Genomic DNA, 27,306 nt, shown 5'->3' with positions numbered 1-27,306 from the left:
ACCATTGTCACCAGAGTGCAATACATGTAGTAGTTCACCTTGGCTGTATTCAACAAAATCTCCCGAATAACGGTCTTCGATGCTCTTCAGCTTGGTAATTTATTTGGTATATTACCTTCTGAAGTTAGTTAAAGACGAAAAGCGCGTGAGACGCTCAAGATCTTCAGCAGGGTGCCTGATGAGATTTTTTTTTTTTTTACGATTAAGTCTATTTGGAAATAGAAAAAAAAACACACACACATTTAGCTTTTCCAAATCTTTAACATTACGTGAAATAGCTGCTCAAATTTCTCTTGACAAATACACATATTAAGTTGATAAAGACAGAATCTATTCTTCATTAGCTCTCTTTTAATACATAAAAAAACATTAAATTTATATTCCTAGACAATATGGGCAAACTTGGATATTATAAATATTTTCCTTTTAAATATAAACATAACCAAATACAAGCCATTATAGTAAAAAATCTATTTCTAATTTTTAACTTGATTATTTAGATTGAACCATTTATTTAAGGAAACTATCTGATAAACCATTAAATTAGTTGGAGCTCCCCTTAAAATAGTTGCTTTTGAAAAATCTTGGCCAAAATTGAAATCATTTATAAGATCAATAAAGCAGCGGAACCAAACTTTATATATTTAAATAGACGATATTACTTGTAATTAATTAATTAAATAAATAAATAAATGAATAAACACACATTATTTTTAATTCGGAGCAAAATAAACAAACAAATGAATAAATAGATATATTGAACGAATTCATAAATATTTTACACACACAAATATTATTAATTTTCATGAATAGATTCAAGTATTGTTAAAGTTATAATTGAAAAAAAAGGTAATGATATTCAGTTAAACTTTTCACTTGATAAAAAAAGTGTCAATCTAAGTTCAAGAGTTAAACGTATACCTATGTATATATAAAAGGCTATTATGAACAAATATATATATCTATCGTATTATATTAAGAGAGAGGTATTTAACTTAACCTCTAAAATGAAGCTTCTATTTTGGACATATGTACTGCTGATTGTCTCTGTCTACATAGCAGTTATATCTGCTCTTGCAGGTAAGATATTTTCTTTTTTTGTTTACTTATGTCATATTCTTTTGTTTACATATCGACATTTGCACGACATCATTGAGACTGTATGATTTGTGTCAGCCTTATGATTATCTCCCTGAAATCTTTAACAATTTGCAAATACAATTTACTTATACGTTGAATAATCTAGTTTATTCGTAGTTCTTTTTTTTCCCCGCTTTTAAATGTTGTGTATTGCTGCGCATGCCGTGGTAGTGCCACATAACTGGACACTAGACAAAGAATAAATTGTTTGCTGGCTTCCTGCCTATTATTTGTAGATAGTTCATCCCGATCTATTGAAGCTTCTTTTTTATTCTTTAAATCTGAGTTTGTAACGTCAAATGTTATTTTCCTTTCTTATAAGCAGCAACTGTCTATCAATAAAATCGTGTAAGAAAAGGCTCTTGACTGTAGTATCAAGTGGCCGTTTAAGGATCTAAAGAACTATGGATAATTTCAATGTTCGTACCTCAAAAGTAAAACACCGTCACGTTATTGTTTGTTTCCCTTTGTTTGTTAATTTTTTAATATAACTCAACGTTTTGCTGTACATTTTTGAAAATATTACCCAGGATGTATTAAATTCTGCAACGACGAATTGCAGGTATGTGGTAAAAAAGAAATTAAATATAAAAAAAGAAGATGAAATCATTTCTTTTGTCGTGAAATTTCTACTCAACTAATCCTCATTGTGAAATAAAAAATAAAATATTTATTGCACTAAATCTGTTGTATCTATTTTTCAAGTTCGACAAGATACATTCAATGGTTAGATTTCTTTTTTTTTGATAAAAATAAAAAGATTTAACGTCAGTTTTTTTTTCTTTTAGCGCAGTTTCAATTAATGTGTTTAAGTCAAAGCATTCAATTGAAACTGCGCTAAAAGAAATTGAATGCTTTGACTTAAACACATTAATTGAATAATTAACTCATAGTAACCATTCTATATGTAATTGTAGATGAAAAAGGCGCAAAGGGAGCAATCGGAGATCCTGGTGAGTATATATTGATGCTACATTGCAAAACTCAAAAGTGTAAACTCAAAACGGAATACAAGTTAGATCTTGAATTATAACTGTTTGACTTTTTTCGTATTATATGGGTTTTTTTCAGGGGGTATGCTTTGTATACGTACACTGTGCTATTTATCAATTTGATGCGTTTAGCCGTTTTCAACTGCAGTTGCAACGAAAAGCATTGACTTTTAAATTGGTTTCTACTTAACATTATATCTTTACAATTTTAGGACCGATAGGAACCCAGGGAGACAAAGGAGACACAGGTACGTACAACAACACATAAACCATTGCCATTTTAGGTTTTAACCGTCAACATTTTCAAACTTTATGGAATACAAGAATACTGCTTCGCACATCAATGTGTATCGACTTGGTTCTTTTAAACGCTGAACCTTGAAGCTCATCTATTTCAATGAATATTGATGTATTATAGCGTTCATCTTCCACCGATTGCCCGTCATTATACATGATTAAGTCCCCAACATTGAACGTCAATGTAATCCTTTTTTATCAACCTAGAATAAGTTGGTTATTTATTATATACCTAGAAGTAAATTCATGGTTATTGTATTTGCAAAACGTTCAATGGCAATCTTCATATATAAACTGTCAGTGATGACGTCAATATCACTCATGGTTATATCAATACCTCCATCTGAATAACATTTAGGAGATAACTGTATTGTATTTTAAGCTCCGTCGGCATCAATTGGGGATTTGATGGTCGCACATTAAGTGTACTGGCGACGCGTTAGCATAGACAGTAAACGGGTATTTGTGATCATCAAATCCCCATTTGATGCCGTCGGAGCTTAAAATACAATATTGTTATCTCCATGCTAATGAAACTGACACAATCAACGTTAAAACATGTAATTAAAATATGTCATATGCCGTCTGCGCTTGTGCGTACGTCCCATAGCATCAATTGTCAATCGATGCCATGTAAAACAGTGACGTTATCCAATCAAAATCAACGTTACAAAAGTTGTTGCATTATAATACTTCATTGACATCAGTCACTGTTGGGAAGGGGGCTTATAAAACCTGTTATTTATATGATGTAACGTCGCAAGAAACAAACTCTACTTGAGAAACAAATAAAGTATATACGATATGGCTTTCTTATAATCACATACTTTATCTAACCTCTATCAACATAACCCGTCGAGGAGACCTATTGAAAGTATATAGGTGTTTCTTGTAAATGCAGAAAGGATATTAAAAAAACATATTATTTTCTCTATTGTCTATACATCAATGAAAAATAAACCTGCAACAGGAGAAGCTTAGAAACTCATTATACGTTTAAAATTACAAATTATTTCAAATATATTCATCAACAGAAATCAATCGTACTTACCATACACTATTTATTATTTAAGGTCCGAAAGGTGATGAGGGAATACCCGGACCTCAAGGTAAGTAAACACTGTACAACAATTAAACAGTATTTTTAAATCTTCTGCATTCGTGAAATACCAGTTTAAAATTCGTTTCTTCAATGCGTTTTAACGTCGTGCTCTATTTAGCCTTTTTTCGTTTTTTGTGATGATGATACTATAGAAAGGAAAACACGCAATTAGCGTACCCAATTTTAGCGTACACTTACTGTGATATACATGGCAAGTTTAACATACATCATAATACATAATAATAGGGTAAAGACAAAATAAAATCATGTCGCGTTCGTAGCAGGGTCAAAATGAAGAAATGGATTAAAGTACATTTTTTAAAAAACTATATCAGGCTATTACCAAGATGCTATACACATTTCTACAGTATTTCATCAGGTGATCAATTACACATGAGTTAATGATGTTCTCTACTCTGTTTGAAAAAAACATAGCTTTTGTAAAGACTGATATAAGATAACGTTAGTCATTGCATATTTGGCGGCAAATAAGTCTCTCTAGATTTTCCTTACTTTTAACAAGAACCTCTTTACTCTTTTCTTTTAAACAATAAAAATAATAAAAGGATTTTATAAGATTGTTAAAGATGGTATTTTCAAATATAGGAAACAGAATTGTGAAAAGAAAAGTAGGGTATTGTGGACCAAATTTTGTATATGGCAACAACACCACAGTATTTCGAAAGTCTGTCCAATAATCAAAACAAGAGGAGCGAACATCCATTTTAGAGTTATATTTTTTGGATAAAATGAATATATAAAAAAGAAGATGTGGTATGATTGCCAATGAAACAACTATCCACAGAAGCCCATTTTAAGATGTAAAAATATTCTACAATTGTTAATGTTAATGTTTTGTCAATTGTCTTTTCCTTTTTTTGAAAATTGAGTCATGCTAACGCTTTTTCGACATCGTATACCAAAGAAAGTTAATTATTTCCGCATAGAACAGATATTAATTATAGTTATTGGTCAGTTATCTTCACCAATAATCACGTTTGTCTATTCAAAAACATTTGTAATAAAAAAATTAAGAAAGTATTTGTTTCCTTTAAGGAGGCTCGAGGGTATAAAAATTTCTGAAAAAATTAAACATTTGTTTTTCCATACAAATTTCATGTGTTACCTTTTGTAATTGTTACTTTATCATATGGTATTAAAATCATTCAAAACAATCAATTCGTGTTGGCCCAAGATGACTTTTCAAATGTATACATCATTGAAAAAGTTCCAAATTATCTCCCTTTGGTGAAAAAAATGCCATTTGTTGGCTTTAAAATTGAAATATCTTTTTCAACTCGTCGGTGACCTATATATTTTAATATAATTTCCATATAAGTTGTACTTAAACTATTTTTTTGTAAAATTTGAGCGATTTCTGTAATTAATTTCTTTTTTTATTTCGATATTAACTTTATTTCTCCTATTACTTCAACAGAAAAAAGCCATTTTTACAAAATTGTATGCTTCTTTCGAAGGCAGATTGTGAGCGCAAATGAACGGTGACCCCTGTTTTTTATTTTATTTTTCTATTGACTTTAAGATAAAGTTCATTTATAGAAAAATATAGAGAAATCCTATATAAATGATTTAGACCCGCGAACCCCCTTAAATGCCAACAAATAAGTTATAATTGTTAAGCTTAGGTTATTTACTAAAGGGATTTAAGTTGGGGATCCTGTTTATTTTCAACCTAGTTCATATGATGGTGCAGTTATCATCTCAACAGAGCCAAATAATTGGCAACTGAAACATAGACAAAACAAAGTCCTATTATACATAGCAAAAGTGGTTAGTATAAACTGAAAAGGTAGAGATTATAATCTCAATGTGAGGCATTTAAGACTTTCTCTGCGAATGGTAGTTATCGGAACTAGACGCAACGATTTGATTTTGATTTTTGGTGATTAAACGCCACTTATGTTATCGGAACTAGAAGCACAGATTTGATTTTGATTTTTTGGTGATTAAACGCCACTTATGTTATCGGAACTAGAAGCACAGATTTGATTTTGATTTTTTGGTGATAAAACGCCACTTATGTTATCGGAACTAGACGCAAAGATTTGATTTCGATTTTTTGGTGATAAAACGCCACTTATGTTATCGGAACTAGACGCAAAGATTTGATTTTGATTTTTGGGGATTAAACGCCACTTATGTTATCGGAACTGAACGCAAAGATTTGATTTTGGTTTTTGGTGATTAAACGCCACTTATGTTATCGGAACTAGAAGCAACAATTTGATTTTGATTTTTTGGTGATTAAGCGCCACTTATGTTATCGAAACTAGACGCAAAGATTTGATTTTGATTTTTGGTTATAAAACGCCACTTATGTTATCGGAACTAGAAGCAAAAATTTGATTTTGATTTTTGGTGATAAAACGCCACTTATGTTATCGGAACTAGACGCAAAGATTTGATTTTGATTTTTGGTGATTAAACGCCACTTATGTTATCGGAACTAGAAGCACAGATTTGATTTTGATTTTTTGGTGATAAAACGCCACTTATGTTATCGGAACTAGACGCAAAGATTTGATTTCGATTTTTTGGTGATAAAACGCCACTTATGTTATAGGAACTAGACGCAAAGATTTGATTTTGATTTTTGGGGATTAAACGCCACTTATGTTATCGGAACTAGACGCAAAGATTTGATTTTGGTTTTTGGGGATTAAACGCCACTTATGTTATCGGAACTAGAAGCAACAATTTGATTTTGATTTTTTGGTGATTAAGCGCCACTTATGTTATCGAAACTAGACGCAAAGATTTGATTTTGATTTTTGGTTATAAAACGCCACTTTTGTTATCGGAACTAGAAGCAAAAATTTGATTTTGATTTTTGGTGATAAAACGCCACTTATGTTATCGAAATTAGACGCAAAGATTTGATTTTGATTTTTTGGTGATAAAACGCCACTTATGTTATCGGAACTAGACGCAAAGATTTGATTTCGATTTTTTGGTGATAAAACGCCACTTATGTTATAGGAACTAGACGCAAAGATTTGATTTTGATTTTTGGGGATTAAACGCCACTTATGTTATCGGAACTAGACGCAAAGATTTGATTTTGGTTTTTGGGGATTAAACGCCACTTATGTTATCGGAACTAGAAGCAACAATTTGATTTTGATTTTTTGGTGATTAAGCGCCACTTATGTTATCGAAACTAGACGCAAAGATTTGATTTTGATTTTTGGTTATAAAACGCCACTTTTGTTATCGGAACTAGAAGCAAAAATTTGATTTTGATTTTTGGTGATAAAACGCCACTTATGTTATCGAAATTAGACGCAAAGATTTGATTTTGATTTTTGGGGATTAAACCCCACTTATGTTATCGGAACTAGAAACAAAGATTTGATTTTGATTTTTGGGGATTTAACGCCACTTATGTTATCGGAACTAGAAGCAAAGATTTGATTTTGATTTTTGGGGATTAAACGCCACTTATGTTATCAGAACTAGACGCAAAGATTTGATGTTGATTTTTGGGGAATGAACGCCACTTTTTAGCTCAGCATTTAGGCCATATCGTGGCGGCCAGTTTTTATTAGTGGAGGAAGCCGGATTTGACGAAGAAAAACACCGACCTTCGATAGGAAATCTGACGATCCTAGTCAATTAGGATAGGAGTCGAATGCAGCCGTACGAGCGGGGTTTTTACTCACAACATCAGTGTTGACAGCTGGCTAGTGATTACAGTAGTAACTACATAGAGCACTCGGCCATCGAGAACATTTTAGATGCAAAGATACTACTTAAATCCGTCAAAGGTCAACTTTACCTAATAAAGTTTGAACTGTATGTGAATAAGAAGACTACGATTTTTTTTTTAGGACCAATGGGAACAGCGGGAACGACTGAGGGCTCGGTCGGTATGTATTTGGTTAATTTATTTAAACGTTGTTTAACATCAAAGTATATCTTGAATGACATTAGATTTTAAAACGTATCAGAAAAAAAAATCATATGAACAAAAAAATAAAAACAATCCTTTTCTTATAAATGTATTTTGATAATTTGGAATTATTGCGGACACATTTTAAAAACGTAGAGACTTTTTTTTGTTAGGAAATTGAGATTTAAATATATCAATGAATAGAGAATATTACCAAAGTCTCCATCACTATTTGAAAACCTTTTAAAAGTGTCAATGGCAAAGACTAAAAAATTTCAGTCTTCGTACATAGCGGTATATAACTTATCCTTATATCATTATCATATATTCAGTATAGAATTAAACGCCTTTCTAAAGGAATTTATTGGTGTATAAATTCGACCAATTCCCTAACAAACAAATATGATATGTTTGTGAGTGAATTAGTCCAGTTTATACACCAATCAATTCCTTTGAAAAGGCGTTTAATCCTTATAATTCTTTAAAATTGGATTTAAGGAATATATTTTTCTTACTCGTATCCTCTATCACACATTTTCACACGTAAATAGTGTCATTGAATAGGCCTGGAGCATAGATATATGTGTTGGTAATGGAAAATATGTGCTCAATGGAATTTGCTATCTGATAAAAAATTAACTACAAAAACTCTTATTATGATTCAAACGAATGTTTTTATGTGTATGATTTAATTTTTTGATTAACGTGCAATGGGAATAAATTTTGTCAACGTTGGTGTTATTATCGCCGCCATCTTGTTCACATTGGTTACGAAAAGAAGTTCGGTCAACGTCGTCTATGGAAAAACAGCCAACGCCAAGATCAATTACTGGATGTCATCTCGACCAATCATATCAACGTATTCCCTAATATTCAAATCAAATAAGAATTTTAGCGGTATAACTCAAGAATGTAAAGAAAATATTTTTGTGAGATGTTTTTGGCTTCTAACATATGTTTTTTACGTTGTTTTGATATGATGTGTCAAAAACTTTGAACAGTTTGATGTTATCATAATTTGCTTAATTAAAATCCAATGCAAAAGACAGGTGTGTCGTTTTCAAACATTTTAATGTTCTTATATCCCAATTTAGGAGCCTTTAATTTTCACGTGTTGCTTTATCATTATTTACTTTTCGTCTATTACTTTATTTTTTTAAAAGACACAAAAGGTACCAACGGAATATTCAAATTAAATTAGACAGTTTAATCCTTTAAAACGTTTACTATTATGCGCCAATTTATTTGCATTGTAGTCCTGTCCTTTTAATGTTATATTTAACATTACCATTAAAGCGGGAGGTTTGGATAGCCATAAAACCAGGTTCAACGCACCATTTCTTTCTTAAAACGTCCTGTACCAAGTCAGGAAAATTGTCATTGTTATATTATAGTTCGTTTCTGTGTGTGTTACATCTTAGTGTTGTGTTTCTGTTGTGTCGTAGTTCTCATCTTATGTTTGAAGTGTTTCCCTCAGTGTAAGTTTGTATCCTTGATTTGTTTTTTTTCTTAATCGATTTGTGAATTTCAAACAACAGTATACTACTGTTGTCTTGATCTAATATTATGTTATGATTTTAATGATTTGCGTTTTGGTATTGGTTTGTTTAATTTCAAAGGGCTGTATAATGTTATATTAACGCAAACGTCTACATCGTTGGGTCTCTGGTGAATAGTTTGTTTGTTAACGATATGCATTGGTTAATATGTATATCACAAACATTTGGGTATTACAATAAACCTGAATAAAACATTAAAAAAAAAATATGTTACTACTTTTTTTTATTGATTTCCTGATTTCAGGAATGTTGACATCCATATATTAAATGGAACACTTGTTTTCTCTTTACCTAGAGTCATAACGTGAATAACACTATGAAAACTTTGTCAGAAGCAGAAGCGAAGAATGTAATTACACATTTGATTTTAAGTTCAATCGAACATGGTTTCTCAAATATATATATAGCACTTACCTGTATATCTTCATTATTTTAGGACCAAGAGGAGTCATTGGATCAAACGGGGACCAGGGTAAGATTTTATACAGTATACAGCATTTACTTTGATAATTATGCATTTTAAATCATTATTCACTCGAGAGTAATAGATGAGTCGTTTTTTGTCGACAAACATTTTTAGCGTGACATCTTTGATATTTTATCAGTTAATTTTACTAACATTTTGTTAAAGGCATACTGATATGTTGCCTCGTTTGTTGCAAGATCATAATAAAGAAACAATTTGCAGTAAAAGTCATATGAAGCTTTTATTCAGTAGCTGCGCATATGCAAGCAGTTTTTTTCCCTGTTTTTTATTTTCCAAATATAAGTATATAGCTTACATTTCAAATGTATTGAATTGGAGGTAAATAACTTAATCATAAAACAGATATAAATCTTTGTCAATTGATTTTCGGTTGTAAAAACATTAACTATTTCAAAACGATTTCAAAACTTTCTCTGAGTAGTATAGGTAACAAATATCATCTTTGCGTTAAGAAGTTTGAACATTATGCAATAGCAATTATAAATGAATGATATATTTTCTCTCTTTTAGGTTCACCTGGACCACAAGGAACAAGAGGAGAAGCCGGTATATATTTTCTTTGCAATTATTTTAAATTTTATGAATAACTTCAAAATTAAGAAAAGTACATCAGTCAAAGATAGGTACTAAATGTTTATACATTACCAAAACTTTTTGTTAAAGTCAAAATTTAAAATGATAATAATATCATGAATATGCCTTTTAAAAATATATCAAAGTCATTTGAACGTTGTCTTATGACGCAGATATTACTCGATTTATTTCACTTGACTGGGCAGGGTTTAAGAAGCTCGTTCATTTCAGGCCAGTCCATCGACAGGAGTTTTGGGATAAACTTATCAATGACATGTCCATTTATTCGTCCCGTATCATACACCCAGTTCTTGTGATATGCGTTTGGTGACACTAATAGGTGATAAGAATTCAATAATAATTTTAACAGCAATCATCCTTTTCACACACATCTTTAAAAATACTGACCTTAATGCTAATTAAAATATGTCTTCGCCTGATCAGTTGAAATAATGGAAATTGTTGCATTGATTTCACACAGTATGGAAATATAAATAAATTCGTCAACAGGTATTAACATTCAGGTACACAATTAAATGTCATGTAAATTGTATTTAAAAGGAAATTAGTTTCTAAAAACTGTATTTAAAATCATGATATTTCGTTCTTACAATATTATCGATATACTTTTAGGACCGAAAGGAGAACTGGGAGAACTAGGTGCTCAGGGTAAGTAAAACAATCTACAGCATTTGAGCGTTACTAATGAGTCTTAATTGCATTTTTGAAAGTAAATCTCCATTTCAAATGCTTCTAGAACAAATTGTTATAAAGCCGAATTTCTAATTCACTTACTCTGCAACCTTCCTTGCTGTCAGTTTAATTTTTAAATCATGGTATTGTATGGAAAGTTGTCTCATTTGCACCCATACTGCGTCGTCGTAAATCAATGTAAAGACATCGGCAATGTCAGCTGTCGATTTGTAAAATCATAAAACAATGTTTGTGAAAGGATAGTTGTTATTAACAGTTGCAGACATAAGTATTAAAGTAAATCATCAAAACACATGCCGATTTCATGCAATTGTTCTGAACAATTCATACTTCCATTAAATGTCTGGTATCTTTCCGTTGCACTGTGTAAATACAACTGTTACACAAACCACGCCTCTTTTAGAGAGAAATATACTATTTATTATCAATTCGGTATGTAATGGTTCCCAGATATGCTCTATATGTTTCCTTTCGTAGAAACATAACTTAGGAATCTTTCCAGTAAATAAGCATATGCATTTTAGTATTAATGAAATCTAAGGGAGCCCTTAATTCTAGGTTGGGGCAGTAATTAATTTTAGTGTAAATATTTAACTCGTAGAAGTTCAGGGCACATAGATGTTGAAATATGCCGCACAGCCCTATATTTTGAACTTTGAAAAAAATAGTAGTGCTTATAAACGTTCCATTCTAGAATGTTTTTTTTCAAAACTTCATAGTATAAGTGGTACAGATTTAACCGTAAAAGGAGTGTCTCCGAGAAATTGATTGTAGATATTTATAGAAATGCAAACTAAATATATTTATAGAAATGCGAATTATAATGAGTTTATTTGTATAAATCATATCAATTACTGCTTTCTCTTTTTCAGGAATGCCAGGACCATTTGGTAATGTTCTTTACTTATTTCCGTGAACATGTTTTTTGTCAAGGTATCACGTTTCAGAAACCAGATATAATTGATGTTGGTTTTTTGATACTATTACATGATTAAAATGTAATTAACTGCATTTTGTAAGCAAAAGTATCAACCGAAAATGACTCGAATTTTTGAAGAATGATAAAAATTTGAGAATAATAATCAAGATGATTAAAGTCTACTCAAAACTATACAAACTATATCATGTATATCATCCACAAAATTGCCATATAAGTTTAAAAAATTAATATAGGATGCTCCTAGTCGACAATTACTCCTCTTTTCGATGTATTCATCCTCATAACGCGGAATAGATATAAGTACTTTTACATTGACCATTGCTAGTCATTTCTATGCAATGTTGGTGCTTAAAAACAATCAAACCGGAAGAAATTTCAACAAATTTGTTTTAATTTTTTCTATTTCATCATAAGCTATTGTCTCCAACTATTGCTATTTTCAATCTGTCACGGTAAAAACCTTGTCGAATATTTGATCAAGGAAACCAAAACGGGTGCCATATGTGGAGCAGGATCTGATTACCATCCCGGGCACCTGAGATTACCCCCAGTTTGTAGCTGTGTTCGTGTTGCTTAGTCTTGAGTTTGCTTTTTTTTGTCATGTGAACTATCATTTGTCTGTTTGCTTATTTCATTTTTAGCCATGGCATTGTCAGTTTATTTTCTATATATGCGTTTGAATGTCCCTCTGGTATATTTTGCTCCTCTTTTTGCACTAAAATGGTATTTAACTATCAATTTATAAATTTGTGCACTAATGGTTTTCAGATATATCGTCGATATCATATCTTATCCGATTTATACATATACTTTAAGTATTTTTAAAAACGCAACCGAAATATCATATAATATAATAATTTCACAGCAAAAAGTTGTATATATTATTTACATATTTTTAAATATTGATTTCAATTTGCAGGAAATGATGCCAGCGATGGGGCTGATGGTAAGTTCTTTATTAAAACACAAGATTATTTACTAGGTTCACACATCGCTTAACGACAATTTTAGGAAAAAAATACAAGATTATTTTCTAGGTTAACACATCGCTTAACGACAATTTTAGGAAAAAAATACAAGATTATTTTCTAGGTTCACACATCGCTTAACGACAATTTTAGGAAAAAAAGCTACATTCAAAAATAATTTGAATCATGATTTTAAAGTTTTTAGATATTGATTAGTCTTTAGCTAATAGACAAAACGCCTGTATCTGTTTTTTACCCAATGTTTACGAACATTGCTTTATGATTAGATCTAGTACTTTTTGTTCTAAGTAAATGTACAACTACGATATATTTAGAGTAACACGTAATGAGTTTGTAGACCATCAACAGTAGTACTAAAAACTAAAACCTTAATGCATAATGATCGATCATGTTCGTTTTAATCTAAAATTATGCTCAACAAAATCACATCTATCTTAATTAATATCTGGCCAAAATGTAGAAAATACGATCAGTAGTTTTTTGTGATTTGCATTTAGTGTGATTGGCGTATTGTATCGAATCGTCGCTTTAAGTCACCTTAACACTAACATTGCACAGTTCGATCTGAAGTTCAGCTGTTTCAACACGATCCTAAAAGATTGAAAGAATTTGGCACATACTACCATTTTAAATCCCATCTAATTAAATGAATGTGCTTATCTATATTCATGAGATAATATAGCAGTATATCGTATAATGCTGCATATATTATTTATTGTTCGTTCATCATTTGAAATATATAAAAAAAACATCTAGAAGCAGGAGGAGTATGACAGTAAAGATTTAATTTAAGTGTATACACATTTTTGGTAATACGTTTATAAATTTTTTTGTTTGTTTTAACCATACTATCTTTGTATCGCTAGGAGAGAAAGGACCTACAGGTGAAAAAGGAAATGCCGGTAAGTAAACAGTATACACATGTAAATGTAGTTTATAACCTTAAACTTTAATGCGATACAAAGTGTTTGACTAATCAAAGTAATTCACAGTTTTGCCTTTTTTCCTTTTCTTATTCTAACCTCATAAAATTATATAAATATGGTACAATGTATTGTCTGCGATGAGTTTATTATTAACACACATTTGCTAACCGACACACTAGGAACTTATCGTGTCCGATGTAGGTTAGGAAACAAATATCGTCCTCAGCAGGAGTTGTAATGATGGCATATAGAAAAAAGTAAATTCACAACAATACTGAACACAGAGGAAAATCAATTCGGAAAGTCCATAATCACATGGCAAAAATAACAAAACGCATCAAAACAAATGAACAAGAACTGTCATATTCCTGACTTGGTTCAGGCATTTTCAAATGTAGAAAATGGTGGAATAAACCTGGTTCGATAGCGCTAACCCTCTCGCTTTAATGACAGTCTCATATAGAATGAGTTCATTATACAACCGTTTGATCAGAGCCACGATATTATTTTGTGTTGTGTTGTATCAGGCTAAAACAAGTTATAGGTGTATTATCAAGGTGTATTCTAGAGGCTGAATACATTCCTCCATAGTTTTTAGTGCGATCAATCGAACATGAGTCTCAGTATAAATCCTTTCATTCCGGAAGATAAATGGAAGAACTTCTAAACACAAATATCATCATTATTTAAGCAATAAAACAACACCAAACGGATGTTAAAGGACTGTTTGGTCGTTAAACATGTTAGACGAAAGAATAGAGATCTGCGTAATCTTCGTTGCGGTGAACTATTTCTTTGAATAATGTTAAGGTTGTTTTTATTTTTTTACCGTTTAAGATTAACTTATTTTAACAGAATTTTTCTGTTAGTATCTTATTTATGTATTGTGAATTGTACTACGAACTCAGTTATTATTGCATACAGCTCGTTTTGCTAGTTGGGCAATACTGTAACTTTTGATCTAATCCATAAGATGACTCTGGCTCAATCTCTTAAGGAAATGAGACACACGTTCATTACTAAACGTTATTATAGATACTTAATACGAATACATGTATTACGGTACGATATATGTTTTGTATTTTAGGCCCTAAAGGACCAACAGGACCAAAGGGCATGACTGGTATGTACTCATATTTTGTTATTATTTGAAATTTATTTGATTTCAGAAAGTAAGGAACATTTTCCTTAAACAAAACACATGTATAGGAATTTTGTAAGATTTCAAATTGCACTTGTAGAAAAAGTCAACTTGAAAGGAAGTAAAAAGATTCAGATTTAATGATGCTTTTGAAGAATTTATTTCGGCTACGCTGGGAGGCAGACTAATTTTAATCGAACGCATTATACTTGCAATTTATTATAATGAAATAATTCGTCCTACACATATGAGTTGTATAATTTCAGGACCAAAAGGAGATAAGGGTGACAAAGGAAATATCGGTAGGTAAAACAGTAAACAATATTTGAGCCTTAAGGACATACTCTCTAACCAAACATGTCAAATGTGTCTTTACTAAACTGAGCATGATTACAAATGTGTACGGTAAACAAAAACAAAAAGAATACTAAATACTCATCAGGGTATTTAGTATTCAATTTTAAGTTGTCTAACGTACACATTTGTAATCATGCTAAGGTTAGTAAAGATACATTTGACATGTTTGATGAAATAAAGTTTGACCTTAAGTATTTTGTAGGGTGATCAACCAATACAAATATATATCTTTACGTTACTGTTGATAAAATAAAGAGCCTCCTTAGATAGGTCAATGATATAATGCTTCACCGTTAAACAGATGTTGATTGATTTCAAACAATATTGATCCTTAACAAACTTGAGTTATCCTTATGTTACATTGAATTCGGATATGAAAGAAACATGATCTCCGTTTTCAAAACAAGATTGTTCAGTAGATTGATTAGTTTATAATAATATGATGTCCTTTCTATATTCATTTTCATTATTATGTGAATTATTTAAATTGTAATATAAGCCGAATTAACAGTTTACAAACTATACGACCCTTTTAAGTGAGTACGGTAAAATCCAAATCAATAGAGTGTGTGAATCTGACCGGGCCTGCGCATAACTAAAAACAGTTTGAATCTTTAACAGTATTCTCAATTTATTTGTTGTTTGGTGTGCGTTAAGGCATCTTAAATCTCAACTAGTAACTTGCAACTTCATATACTTATGACATTTTATATTCATTATAGCTTCCATTACACACCGAACTATCTTATTTGATCTCATATGCATTGTATAGTATAATATTGTCTGCAGTTTTGGAAAACATTTTTTAGTCTTTATGATTTGTTCATTGCATAATGAGGTTACTAGTGCGGATTATGATATGAATCGTCGAACGTCGGTGTCATTCTTGTTCATTTATCTACAATACTCTGGCAATATACATGTAGATGATAACTTTTTAGTCAAGTCAGAAGCTTGTCATTTAAATATAATTTGATATAAAGTTTTAATCAAAGAAAATGCATTTATCAACAAAACTTTTCGAAATGATCATTATATCTGTATAATTGTAGGACAGAAAGGAGCCAAAGGTGAAAGAGGTAGGTAAAAATAAAATGTACAACATTTATATTCTCCTTTTCCAGGCATATTTAAATACGTAATTAGTGACCTTCAGTTTGATATTTTTGTGATTTCATTTTTTCCAATGTACTCTTGTCATGTCACTAGCTGAACAAAAAACAAATGAATCGGTTATTTGACTTAGTTAAGTATCTCTTGTACTATTTCATCAGAACTATTCGCGTCCAATTGAGTATATTTTCAACTAGGCTGGCCCTCCCGTTGCAACATACGGGTTTCACAAAGCCAAACAGATAAAGGACAGAGAACCAGTCTAATTTTCAACAAACTGTTTTATTGATCTATTCAAAAATCAATGTAGTATTGTATGGATATCAAACTGTTATATTTTAACCTCATAATGTACCCCTTATATGTATGGCTATTAAAACATTGAATTGATAGCGTGTTACCTGATATAATCATTGTACGCATAGGCTTGCAATTATCAACTCTACTTAAACAAATCACCAAAATATAAGACGGTCTCCTTGTCATTTGGTGACAATGAATATATTTTATATCATAAGATAATTTGATGCTCCTTTCTCTATTGCAGGTTATCAGGGACCACAGGGTAATATTTCTAACTTTTTACGTTTACATGATATTTTCAACTGTCAGGTTGATCACTGATTAATTGCGTTTTATTAACATCCAGTGGCAAGTATTTTCGTCATGTCCAGGACGATCAGTTTTAATAAAAAGATATAAATAAAATCACAATGATATACATGTAATAACGACTTAGGAATTAATTGAATATACAAATGATTATCAGATGCATATTGTATATTTCATTAGTGACGACCACAAAAAGCGACTTAACTTTTAAAAACTGCGTATAACGAGTAACGACGATAAAATAGTAACAGCCTCAACGAAAATACCCTTTTTTAAAATGTAAAACATTTGTCAATTGTCAATTCTATTTGAAGGCGACTAAACACTGCAAACACTCTATCACCTGGAACACTTACATTTTATTCAACTTAAAAAAAAAACAACAAGGCCCTAGTTTTACGATTACAAAATTTACAGATAACGCTTTTGTTTTCATTCTAAAATCGGAAACGAGGCATTCTTGTTTTTGTTATTAACTTTACCTAAAGTCTCATTTTACATTGTCAGGAAGATATGGCAGAGACGGACGGGATGGTACGTATTTGTATGGCATATTTTCGCTGTGACTTCAATTTATAAAAGTTTTTTACATTCCTACTTTTGCTTAATCATAAATTTGAAGTTGCGCAACATTGATTTATTTAAGCTGATAGAGACCAGTAATTCAGTGGTGGAATTATATACATATTTTTATGTTCATTATTTTATAAACTATTTAGGTGGATTTTTGTTTGTTTGTTTGAATTGTTTTACATTTTGGAGCATTTTTAAGTTGACTATGCAGTATGAACTTTGCTCATTGTTGAAGTAAGTACGGTGACGTACACGTAAAAATAGTTGTTGATCTCTGTGTCACATAATCTCTTGTGTAAAGTTGGCTCATACCAAGTCTTCTTATGTTTATATATATTCATTTATTTTCATATATTGTTTCATGATAAGATATGTTATTTAACGTGTTTAAGTGCGACTACTAAATAATGAAAATAATCAGCAGTGATATTGACACTGTGTTACAAAAATCGAAAGCTTGATAATATTTTGATCGATCATTTGACTTTTCATCTGAAGGGATCATATGGAAAAGAACACTCATGAAAGACAATATGGTCTGTATTTGATGTTTATTGAGTTCCTAAAAAGATTTGCAATGAAATGAAACACGTATTTTTATTTGCTGTTATATGAAAATGCAATACATATATTTGTAGGATCGAAAGGAAATACAGGAGAAAAAGGAGATACCGGTAAGTACGACAATATTTGATGGAATACGTGATAGTCACCTTCATTGTATGAGCCTATGGAAGACTTAACGCGCACACAACGTACACAATTATGATATCGGTGTTCTTTTAAAATGAGCTTATTATACAAACATTCCGTTTTTAAGTTTGATTCGTTCCTTTTTTCTTTGCCATGTAGTAATTTTAAATTATTTGTAAGTATCTTAACTTGATATATTTTACCTTTTTTGCAGTTTATCTATCTAAGTATTAAACAAGACCTACTTTTTAAATTTCAGTGGAATTTTGGGGTTTAAGTATTTATATTTACTTTTTCTTCTTTTTTATGATAGGAAAAAACGGTAAGTATTTTTAGTATCAAATTTCGTTTCAAAGATAAAATTCGAAAATTGTAAAGCCAGATAAAAAAAACCCGGTTCAAATAGATAAAATCAGAACCTAATCTTTCAATCAAGATTCGTCCCACATCTCGATTCAACTTTGACTGCATTGCATTTTGAATTGTAATGAAAAAAACATGCATTGCATTTAGTAAAACATAAACAAATTGAAATGTAACGATCTTTCATTGTCTCTATACTCTTATTTTAACAATATTTAGTTGTCTCTGATTTTATAAATACTTCCTACTCATTGGATACGCAGAGCTCGATTCACCGGTCACTGTAATTTTTCAAACTATTATATGTCATAATATTGGAAGTTGAAAATATCTGATAACGTTTTCATTCATTGAAAAAATGAATTATTCGTATGTTTCTTTTAAAAAGAATACCTCATTTATTTAAAGTAATGAACTTTATATATATATATATATATATATCTACAGGTTATTATAATGTACGTGTACATTTGGATGGACAGAATGGACAGAGTAGAAAATTCTATGAAACTGGTAAATACTTGATAACTGTTTAACACAAAAGAACGTGAATCTTGGTTTTGGGAAAACATCATTTATTAACTAATGTTCTGTAAATGTGATAACTCTCATATCTGCTGTTTTGTTGCTAATGTTATTTATTAGTTGTTGCCCTAGAGAGTGTATAACTCGTCTGATCTTTTGAGTTGTTTTTTTTTTTGGGGGGGGGGGGTGCCAAATGTTAAGCAGGATTTGCGTACTCCTCCGGAGCACCGGATATCACCCCAGTTTTTAATGGGGTTCGTATTGCTTATTCTTTAGTTTTTTTTTATGTTGTGTCATATTTACTATTGTTTGTCTGTTTGTCTTTTTCATTTTTAGCCATAAAATTGTCAGTTTATTTTTGATATATGAGTTTACTGTCCCTCTGGTTTCTTTTGTCCCTTTTTTGCAACTGGTTTCTATGGGTTTTTTATGCTGCGATGAATTGTTTTCGAAAATATAAATGAAAAAAGGGGGCTTTTTGTTTTCTAATTTGAGTTGTTTCACATTTTTAATGTCGCAGCATTTTATAACTGACTATAATGATTTTTTCACAATATAGAAGGTCATACGATGACTTTTATTTTTTATTAAGTTTTGTCGTTTAAATACTGGCCAGTCATTGTTTCAGTTGCAATCACAACATGGTCGTTATGATATATTATGAATAATAAGGGTCTTTTGACATTTGTCCAAAAATACAGTTATTATATATATCTTTAAAAACAAATATGTTGACATATCTATTCCAACTATCGGGATTGATTGTTTATATTGATATAAAATATAATTGAACTGTACATAGTTATCAAAGGTACCAGGATTATAATTTATAACGTCCGACGCGCGTTTCGTCTTCATAAGACTCCTCAGTGACGTTCATATCAAAATATTTATCAAGCCAAACAAGTACAAAGTTGAAAAGCAATGAGGATCCAAAATTCCAAAAATGTGTGCCAAATACGGCTTAGGTAATATATGCCTGTGTACGATGCGATCAAGCCACGGCGTATGTTTTTAGTCGGATGACTTCAGTCAATAAGTGCAAGCAGGCTATGTGACCTATAGTTGTTAACTTCTGGCTCTTGTGCAGAGATGTCCCATTGCCGATCATTTTACGTTTGAATGATTTTCAACAAGACGGTTTTCTTCTAGAACGTCGTCCTTCAAAGCTATAAACTAAAAAGTAAAGATAACTTTAGATTTGATTTTTTTACCAAGACATTCTAATGTATTCTCCAAAAGAAATCGGATACATTTCAGACATATCATTGAATATACAAATTAGTTAATGACAGTGTAACCTGTGTTTTCCGACCAGACAAACATTAATGTTGGGTGTCGATATACTCATTTGTTTTCTGCCAGGATAGGCATACAATAATGCCTAGAAAAATTAATCTGTCAAAGCATTACTCACGTGTCGGATTAGGCATTTTACACTGTACATGTTATGATATCTGCATCAATCTTAGCAGCAATATACCAACTTCACCTTCATATGGAATATATATTTCCCAACTTATTCGATATTCAAGAGCTTCCAACTCCCACCCAGATTTCGTAAAACGTCATTAGTGTCGGAATAGAAAGTTGATGTCAAAGAACGTCTCATCCTTTTGCTATAAAAGTTCATCGGAACGTACCAAGACTTTGTTGATAAATAATCCGTATCAGCTTCACAAATAATACATGATAGTCTTGATGTATTGATTCTGCGTATTGATGTTGTTTATCATCTCAACAATGTGTTTTATTGTTCTTTCATTTGTCTTTGTTCTATTGTCAGTATTACTGTTGGATTAATTTATGTGATATCCATTTAACGTGGCTCGGTACTTATACATCCCGTCAATGTGTTTGTATTGTCTTTCAGTTTTTGCTGGTGTGTTTTGTATATGTGACTTTTTGTATTTCTTTGGTTCTTATAACGTGACTCTGTACTTTAAAAGATCCTGTCAGTATGATACATGTATCTTTCTTTTTTTCCAGAAAAATTCAACGCTAGAAAAGTCTTCACCCACCAAAAACCAGGGAACCGCATATATCGCAGTTGGAACAGGAAACCGTAAAGTGGCACTCGTTCGAGAAAGTTAAATGTCTGTTTCTGACTGTAACATGTGTAATGAGAAGAACGGATGTTTTACATTATATAACAATTTTTGATTGTACATGTTGTAAGAGAACACAATAATAAACGTATCGTTATATAGTAATCAGTGTCTCATTTTTGAGCACGCCTTGCCAAAAGAGCTAACAGAGTTTTTCTCATCACCTGACGTCCTTAGCAGTTGTCTTCGTAGTCCGTCGTTAAATCATACAAACATCTTCTTCTCTGAAACTACTGGGTCAAATTAAACTTTACTTGGCAACAATTATCATTCAACTAACCATGATGGTCACCATGACAAGCACGAATTAATTCAAGTATGCATAATAGGTTTTTAAACACCTGTAAACCATGAGACGTTAATTGCATAGGGTGAATAAACGAAAACCTACAGAGACAAAGACAAATATTAACTACATTATAGGAGGCTGTTCGCAATGAGCATCATTTTTGTTGATGACGCACATCTAACCTTTTTTTTAAATGAGAACCCATCCAGTTTCCTTTGATGCCGTGTTGCTTAGGCTTTTATGTTTTTGTTCGTGTTATTTTTTATGTATACTTTTTTCTGTGTTTCAATTTAAAAAAAATGTACCCAGTCTATCATAGGCAGTTATTTTGCATTTGTTTAATTGATTGGTAGCCCTTGATTTTGTTGATTTGTATTGACTACTATTTCTGAATTTGCATCGGAGTTCATTGATTTTGTGATAAATTTGTACGTAATTTATTTATTATAATTGTAAAATCTGAACAAAAATCGTTGGATTTTGTAAGCTTTTATCTAATGTACAAATGTTTGGTCTCTGATTGTGCAATTCTACACCATGGTATTCTGATATCTTGGTTGACCATAGGCACCTTTCTCAGAAAAATATCCTATATATCTTAATATAATACAAATATCTTAACTCGTCATTTTGAAATATATCACCCGGTAACGAACGTCCATTATGTTTCGAGTTCACAGTTATTGACGTTGCAAACACTCGTTTTGTCGTAAATTTAATTGATTTATCTACACAATGGTGTATAACACTGTCGGAATGAATAGAAGTAGGCCTCCCAAAGTATGCCAACCGTAATTATTTCTTATACCAACTACTAAAAGGAATCATAAAACTTGCATTAAACATGTAAAATTATTAATTATAAAAAGGATATTAACAAAAAAGGTCAATTTTTGTCAAAATATAATTTATTATTCAAATAGTTTACTCCGTGAACAAACTGTTATTTGAGGTACGAATTTCTTGTTGTTTTACCAAAACAAATGTATTGCATCAATGTCATTCACACTCTCTCTCTCTCTGTACTTTACATATAATAGAGATAACCCCAATTCAAATGTGTTTAAGTAATACACTTTTCAATAGCATTTGACTAGTAGTAAACGTGAAAATTGAAGTTAACTAACGAAATATGTGCACGCAGCGTCAACCTGCGTTTACTCTATGTAATTCTTGGGCTGCACCCAACTCTACATATAAAAGTTGAGAAATATGTTTATAGGCCTGCAAATCGGTTGTGGGGAGACGAAATGATTGCAGTTGACACACTTTTAGAGGCCTATAACGAATTATTGCAACGACAAAGGTCGGCTTGTTATACAAAATTTAGAAGAAACATCAATGTTTATTGTTCTGTTTTGTTCTATTGTTTGTTTGTTTTTTAAAGCTATAGCGTTGTCAGTTTAATTTTGATTAATGAGTTTGAATGTTCCTCTGGTATCTTTCAACCGTCTTTTGGATACTTGTATCATTGGTCAGTCACATTATTAGAAAACCGTAAGGGGTTGGAATAGTATAGGAAACATCTTCAATTTCTTCATCGGTTCTTAATTTATCAACAGAAACTAATTGTAATATTCTAATTAATAAACCGTAATTATAGTCCCCTATGACAAGCGTTTTCTGAATTTTTAACTATCATTAATTGAGATTATAAAAATTTTATATTTTCAATAATCTGGTTTAATTCAATCAAATATTCGTGAGGGTGCGTGGGTGTTGCAGCCTGTAGCTCAATGCCATATTTGGCTTGGCCACTACGGCGCTCGCAGCATGAATCATAATTTTGGAATTCCCGGATCAGCTTGAATAGAATTTTGGAAATCCCGTATCAGGCACTTGTTAATTTGCTGTCGACGAAAGCAGGTGTTACAAAAATTAGTTAAACTCTCCAAAACCCGCCCACCCTCCCTATGAGAATAGTTGCTGCTGTTTTTGTTTTATATTTTCAGGCACTGGTTTGCTGTATTTGACCGCAATATTATGGTTACCAGTATTCAAGCCGGACCTTCATAGTATTGGACCTAGACAGGATTATTAGAAATAAACTTGCGTTGCTATCATTTGGACATTTCCGTCATTAAGCACGTTATTAAGGTAGCACAATACAAAGATTTTTTTACTTCCAATCACTAACCTTTGAAATGCTGTAACTTTCTTATGAATGCATAGAAAATAATAACAGAGGTATATATAGATAGATAAAAGATTAATCTTTTAAATGAATGCAATATTTTTATTATGCAATCATTATGTAATTAATTATTACGTAATTAGTGGCAAAATCTAGGTAAGTTCACTTGAATGAATTTAGCTCTATTATCTCTTGTACTATACAGAAAATTTTAACGAAATCTTAATCAACACATCATGGGCTTCAAAAGGGTGTCTCAGATTGTCTCTATGGTATTCCATTCTCTCATAAATCTCTAATTAGTGTAAACATCCTAACCACATAAAAGAAGATAATGTTTAATTAGGTGTAAAATTTGTTCTATACATTCTATCTGAAATCTGAGACACCCTTTTGTAGATAATGGCCATAGGAACAACATGTTATAAAATCAACCCTCTAGGGATACCTATGCAGAAGCTAATTTCATTTGAAAGTGGAAATTTGGTGAAAAATATTTTAGACACAGTTAACATTATAATTGGTTACATAATTGTTTTCATAATACTAACATTGCATTAATTTGAAAGAATAATCTGTTAGCTATCCAAAACTACCTCTTTTATAAATTTTCAAGCATTATTAAGAAAGTTACAGCCTTTTAAAACTTGGGAGTTGGAGTTATAAAATCTTTGTATTGTGCTACCTTAACATATGGACTATTGTGATTTAAGCATCCAGAACTAATTCTAGTTTTATGTAATTAACAATTGGAAAGAAAACAAGACATTTTAAAGAAATTAATTTTCTTCTACTATCCTTAGGCGCAGAGTCAATTTGGAATGGGGGGAGGTCCAGGGAGACTGGTAGTGATTGGGGGATTATTTCACTCGGCCCTTGCTCTTGGCCTGACAAGTTCTACAATTTGCAGGTTTGGAAAATGTGGTTAGTGGTAACGGTGGGGTCTACAGATGGGTAACGCTGGGACCTCCTCCACCTCATCTTATAGAGGGGAGGCCTACACCTGCCAACAGGTGGGGCACTTATAACTGGAGCATTGGTAATACGAGTGTTTTTCCCGGTCACTCCCCATGGTAGATGGTGGTGTAACCGTGTTTAACTACCAGGGGTTTTATGACACTATGTCAACATAGGTCAGCTGATAGCCATTGTGTTAGGTAATCGGTAGTCACCCTGGCGCCTCATCAAAATATTATAGAATACTCTGTAGCCAAAGTAATGCCACAAAGTATAAAATGTATATTCTAGTCATGAAAATGTAAATACAAGTTGGTGTAATAAAATGTATGTTTAATTCAATGGATTGTTTTTTTTTTTGATAGTTGTAAAAGTTATATATGAAAAACAGAGGATGGAACCTCTACACAAATGAGTATAGTATACAGAAAGTCTGTATCATGTTAATTTTGGTATTTGTGAATTACTGTAAAACAACAGATAAAGAGAGACAACTCTAGGTTAATTTTAATCACTTTGTGATTAAAGGAAGGACTTCAACATAGTTTAAAAATACGTCAACAGCTCTTGATCGTTGTTCATCATCTCATTGTTATTAGTTCAGTATTGATATAGGGTCTTCTTCTATGAGTATTGCAATTAAACGATCCTGATAATAATGCATACTCCATATTGGTTATCAACACTGTTCTTGTATTTTGATTTATCAGAATTCCAAAAATCGACTATCCACACCATTAAACAAACGAAAAAATTAAGAAAGGTTCACCTTAAATTTGTAAAATTATTTTCTTTATCTTCTAAAGTAGCTGTACTTCTATGTCATGGTTTGGAGTATGTTCAAGCATCAGACTTCTAAATGTATATAATGTAACATATCGGTGTTACATTTCAAGATGAAAACGTACCGATTATCACACTGTCTGTCTGTTGATTTTGTAGAATACAATTTTGTACATAAAAAAAATGCCTGTTCCAAGTCAGTAATTGTCCGCGTAGCACTTATCAATTCAAAGTTGTAAAAAGTTTTGAAATTTTAGATTTTTGAAATTTTGATCTAAGTTTAAAAATATCAAAATTTCAAACTGTGTATAAGTTTTGAAATTTTGAAATTTTATCAAAATTATTAAAATATTTAAATTCTAAATATCAAAATATCAAATTAAGAAAATGGGCGTAAACAGAGGGGTACCTGTAAACACTGATGTAAATACGGCTCTGATAACAATCATTCTTTGCTATAGATAAATCCTGAAATTTTAAGGTTGTGCATCTGTCAAAAAAAAATTAGTTAAATAAACCTATTTAAACCGGAATCAAATAAGTTGATTTACATCTCTTATATAAGGTTAGCGTTTGAGATAAATAATCAGAGATATTTGGGGTTCCCAGTGCCCAACAGTGAAAACTGACCAACCCGCAGTAAACCAAATAGTATTATTCGCCTTTTTGACGTTCCTGATGAAGGTAGATCCAGAAAAAGCGCTTCGGTCGCATGCAACTTTAAACGCTTTGTTTTCTTTTTCGTCGATTGCATGACGATAGTATATTGCCTTTTATGATTTATTTCAGTTCCAAGATATGATACGGAAGGAATATACAATGCATAGCGTCGCAATGAACGTTGTGTTAGGCGTGCTTCAGCTGGCCCCTAGACAAAAAAGTGTACTGGTTCAGTGATTATAGACGTCATATTAAACTCCGAAATATAACAATGAACTAAAATTAAAATCATACAAGACTTAAAAGGACAGAGGCTCCTGAATTGGGACAGGCGCACAAATGCGGCGGGTGAAACATGTTTCGTGAAATCTCAACCATCCCCTATACCTCTAGACCATAAAGAATGAAAATCACACAGTAATACGGACAGTAAAACGCACTTGAAAAGGAAATACAAGTCCTATGTCAGAATAGGAAACGAAAGAAACTAATTAAAATGACAATGATAATAAATAAACAAAGGACTACTATATATATAAAGCTAGCAGCTGCAGACAGGGCTGTAACTAGTGTTCGAATTCAGAGGAGGCAGGGGTTTGGGGCTGCAAATTGCCCCCCCCCCCCCCCCTAACCGATTTTTTTTTCAGTCATTAGCTAAAAACTACCCGTTTTTCTACGATTTTCTTACTTTAAGAAAGTTCAGTTTTGCTGGTTCCTTGGGTTAATTTTCATGCAAACAATTATTATCTGTATTTAAAGATATTTTTTTAGAAACTGGTAAGTTTAAAAAAACATATAAAGCAAGATTATAGAACGCCAGATATTTTATTTGATTAAGGATCTTGTATTTCAATATTGTTGAAAGCTGAACAGACATGTATATAACTACAACCAGGGACTTTCTATACTAGTCTAGTATGTACTCAGTATAGAAAGTCCCTGCTGCAACGAATGGGAGTGTTTATCTACTAAGGCATTAACCATAATGTTCTCGTACGATCGGGAGACTTAAACAATACAACTCAGCCGGTAATGAATTTCCGATATCTTCAAGATTCACAATACAAAACGAACTTCCTCTGCCCCCCAATAAATGTAAATAGTTAAGCTTTTATTAAAAATTATCGAAAGCAAAGTTTCATATAATTATGTTCTCGTAGGAATACTGACCCCCTCAATACTGAATAACAGACGGACGGCCCAAAAAAAAAAACACAAAAAAACCCACCCTAAAACGGTTCACTTTCGATCAAAAAGCCGAAAAGTGACAGACATATCACGTGTCATGATAACACTGTTAAAAGTGTAAACTTGTGTTGTCTATAATATAAATTCAAGTTCTTCGTGTACATATTTATTTTATTAC

General features: G+C 31.6%; 1 protein-coding gene across 1 annotated transcript in view; it reads left to right on the top strand.

Moving 5' to 3' along the window:
• Nucleotides 1-1,007: 1,007 nt before the first annotated feature.
• The window catches only part of LOC134697751 (collagen alpha-1(III) chain-like), a 76,491-nt gene continuing 50,192 nt past the window's right edge, over nucleotides 1,008-27,306 (top strand). The window contains exons 1-17 of the mRNA XM_063560037.1: nucleotides 1,008-1,080; nucleotides 2,058-2,093; nucleotides 2,345-2,380; nucleotides 3,503-3,538; nucleotides 9,440-9,475; nucleotides 10,001-10,036; nucleotides 10,697-10,732; nucleotides 11,650-11,667; nucleotides 12,637-12,663; nucleotides 13,573-13,608; nucleotides 14,720-14,755; nucleotides 15,040-15,075; nucleotides 16,183-16,209; nucleotides 16,791-16,808; nucleotides 18,067-18,102; nucleotides 18,435-18,443; nucleotides 18,932-18,997. Of these exons, the coding sequence (XP_063416107.1) occupies nucleotides 1,008-1,080; nucleotides 2,058-2,093; nucleotides 2,345-2,380; nucleotides 3,503-3,538; nucleotides 9,440-9,475; nucleotides 10,001-10,036; nucleotides 10,697-10,732; nucleotides 11,650-11,667; nucleotides 12,637-12,663; nucleotides 13,573-13,608; nucleotides 14,720-14,755; nucleotides 15,040-15,075; nucleotides 16,183-16,209; nucleotides 16,791-16,808; nucleotides 18,067-18,102; nucleotides 18,435-18,443; nucleotides 18,932-18,997 (598 nt within the window). The remainder of the gene's footprint in view (nucleotides 1,081-2,057; nucleotides 2,094-2,344; nucleotides 2,381-3,502; nucleotides 3,539-9,439; nucleotides 9,476-10,000; nucleotides 10,037-10,696; nucleotides 10,733-11,649; nucleotides 11,668-12,636; nucleotides 12,664-13,572; nucleotides 13,609-14,719; nucleotides 14,756-15,039; nucleotides 15,076-16,182; nucleotides 16,210-16,790; nucleotides 16,809-18,066; nucleotides 18,103-18,434; nucleotides 18,444-18,931; nucleotides 18,998-27,306) is intronic.

Source organism: Mytilus trossulus, chromosome 14, assembly GCF_036588685.1.
Source record: "Mytilus trossulus isolate FHL-02 chromosome 14, PNRI_Mtr1.1.1.hap1, whole genome shotgun sequence".
Lineage (NCBI taxonomy): Eukaryota > Metazoa > Mollusca > Bivalvia > Mytilida > Mytilidae > Mytilus > Mytilus trossulus.
Note: the sequence above shows the minus strand (reverse complement) of the source record. Positions and strands in the feature narration are given on the sequence as shown.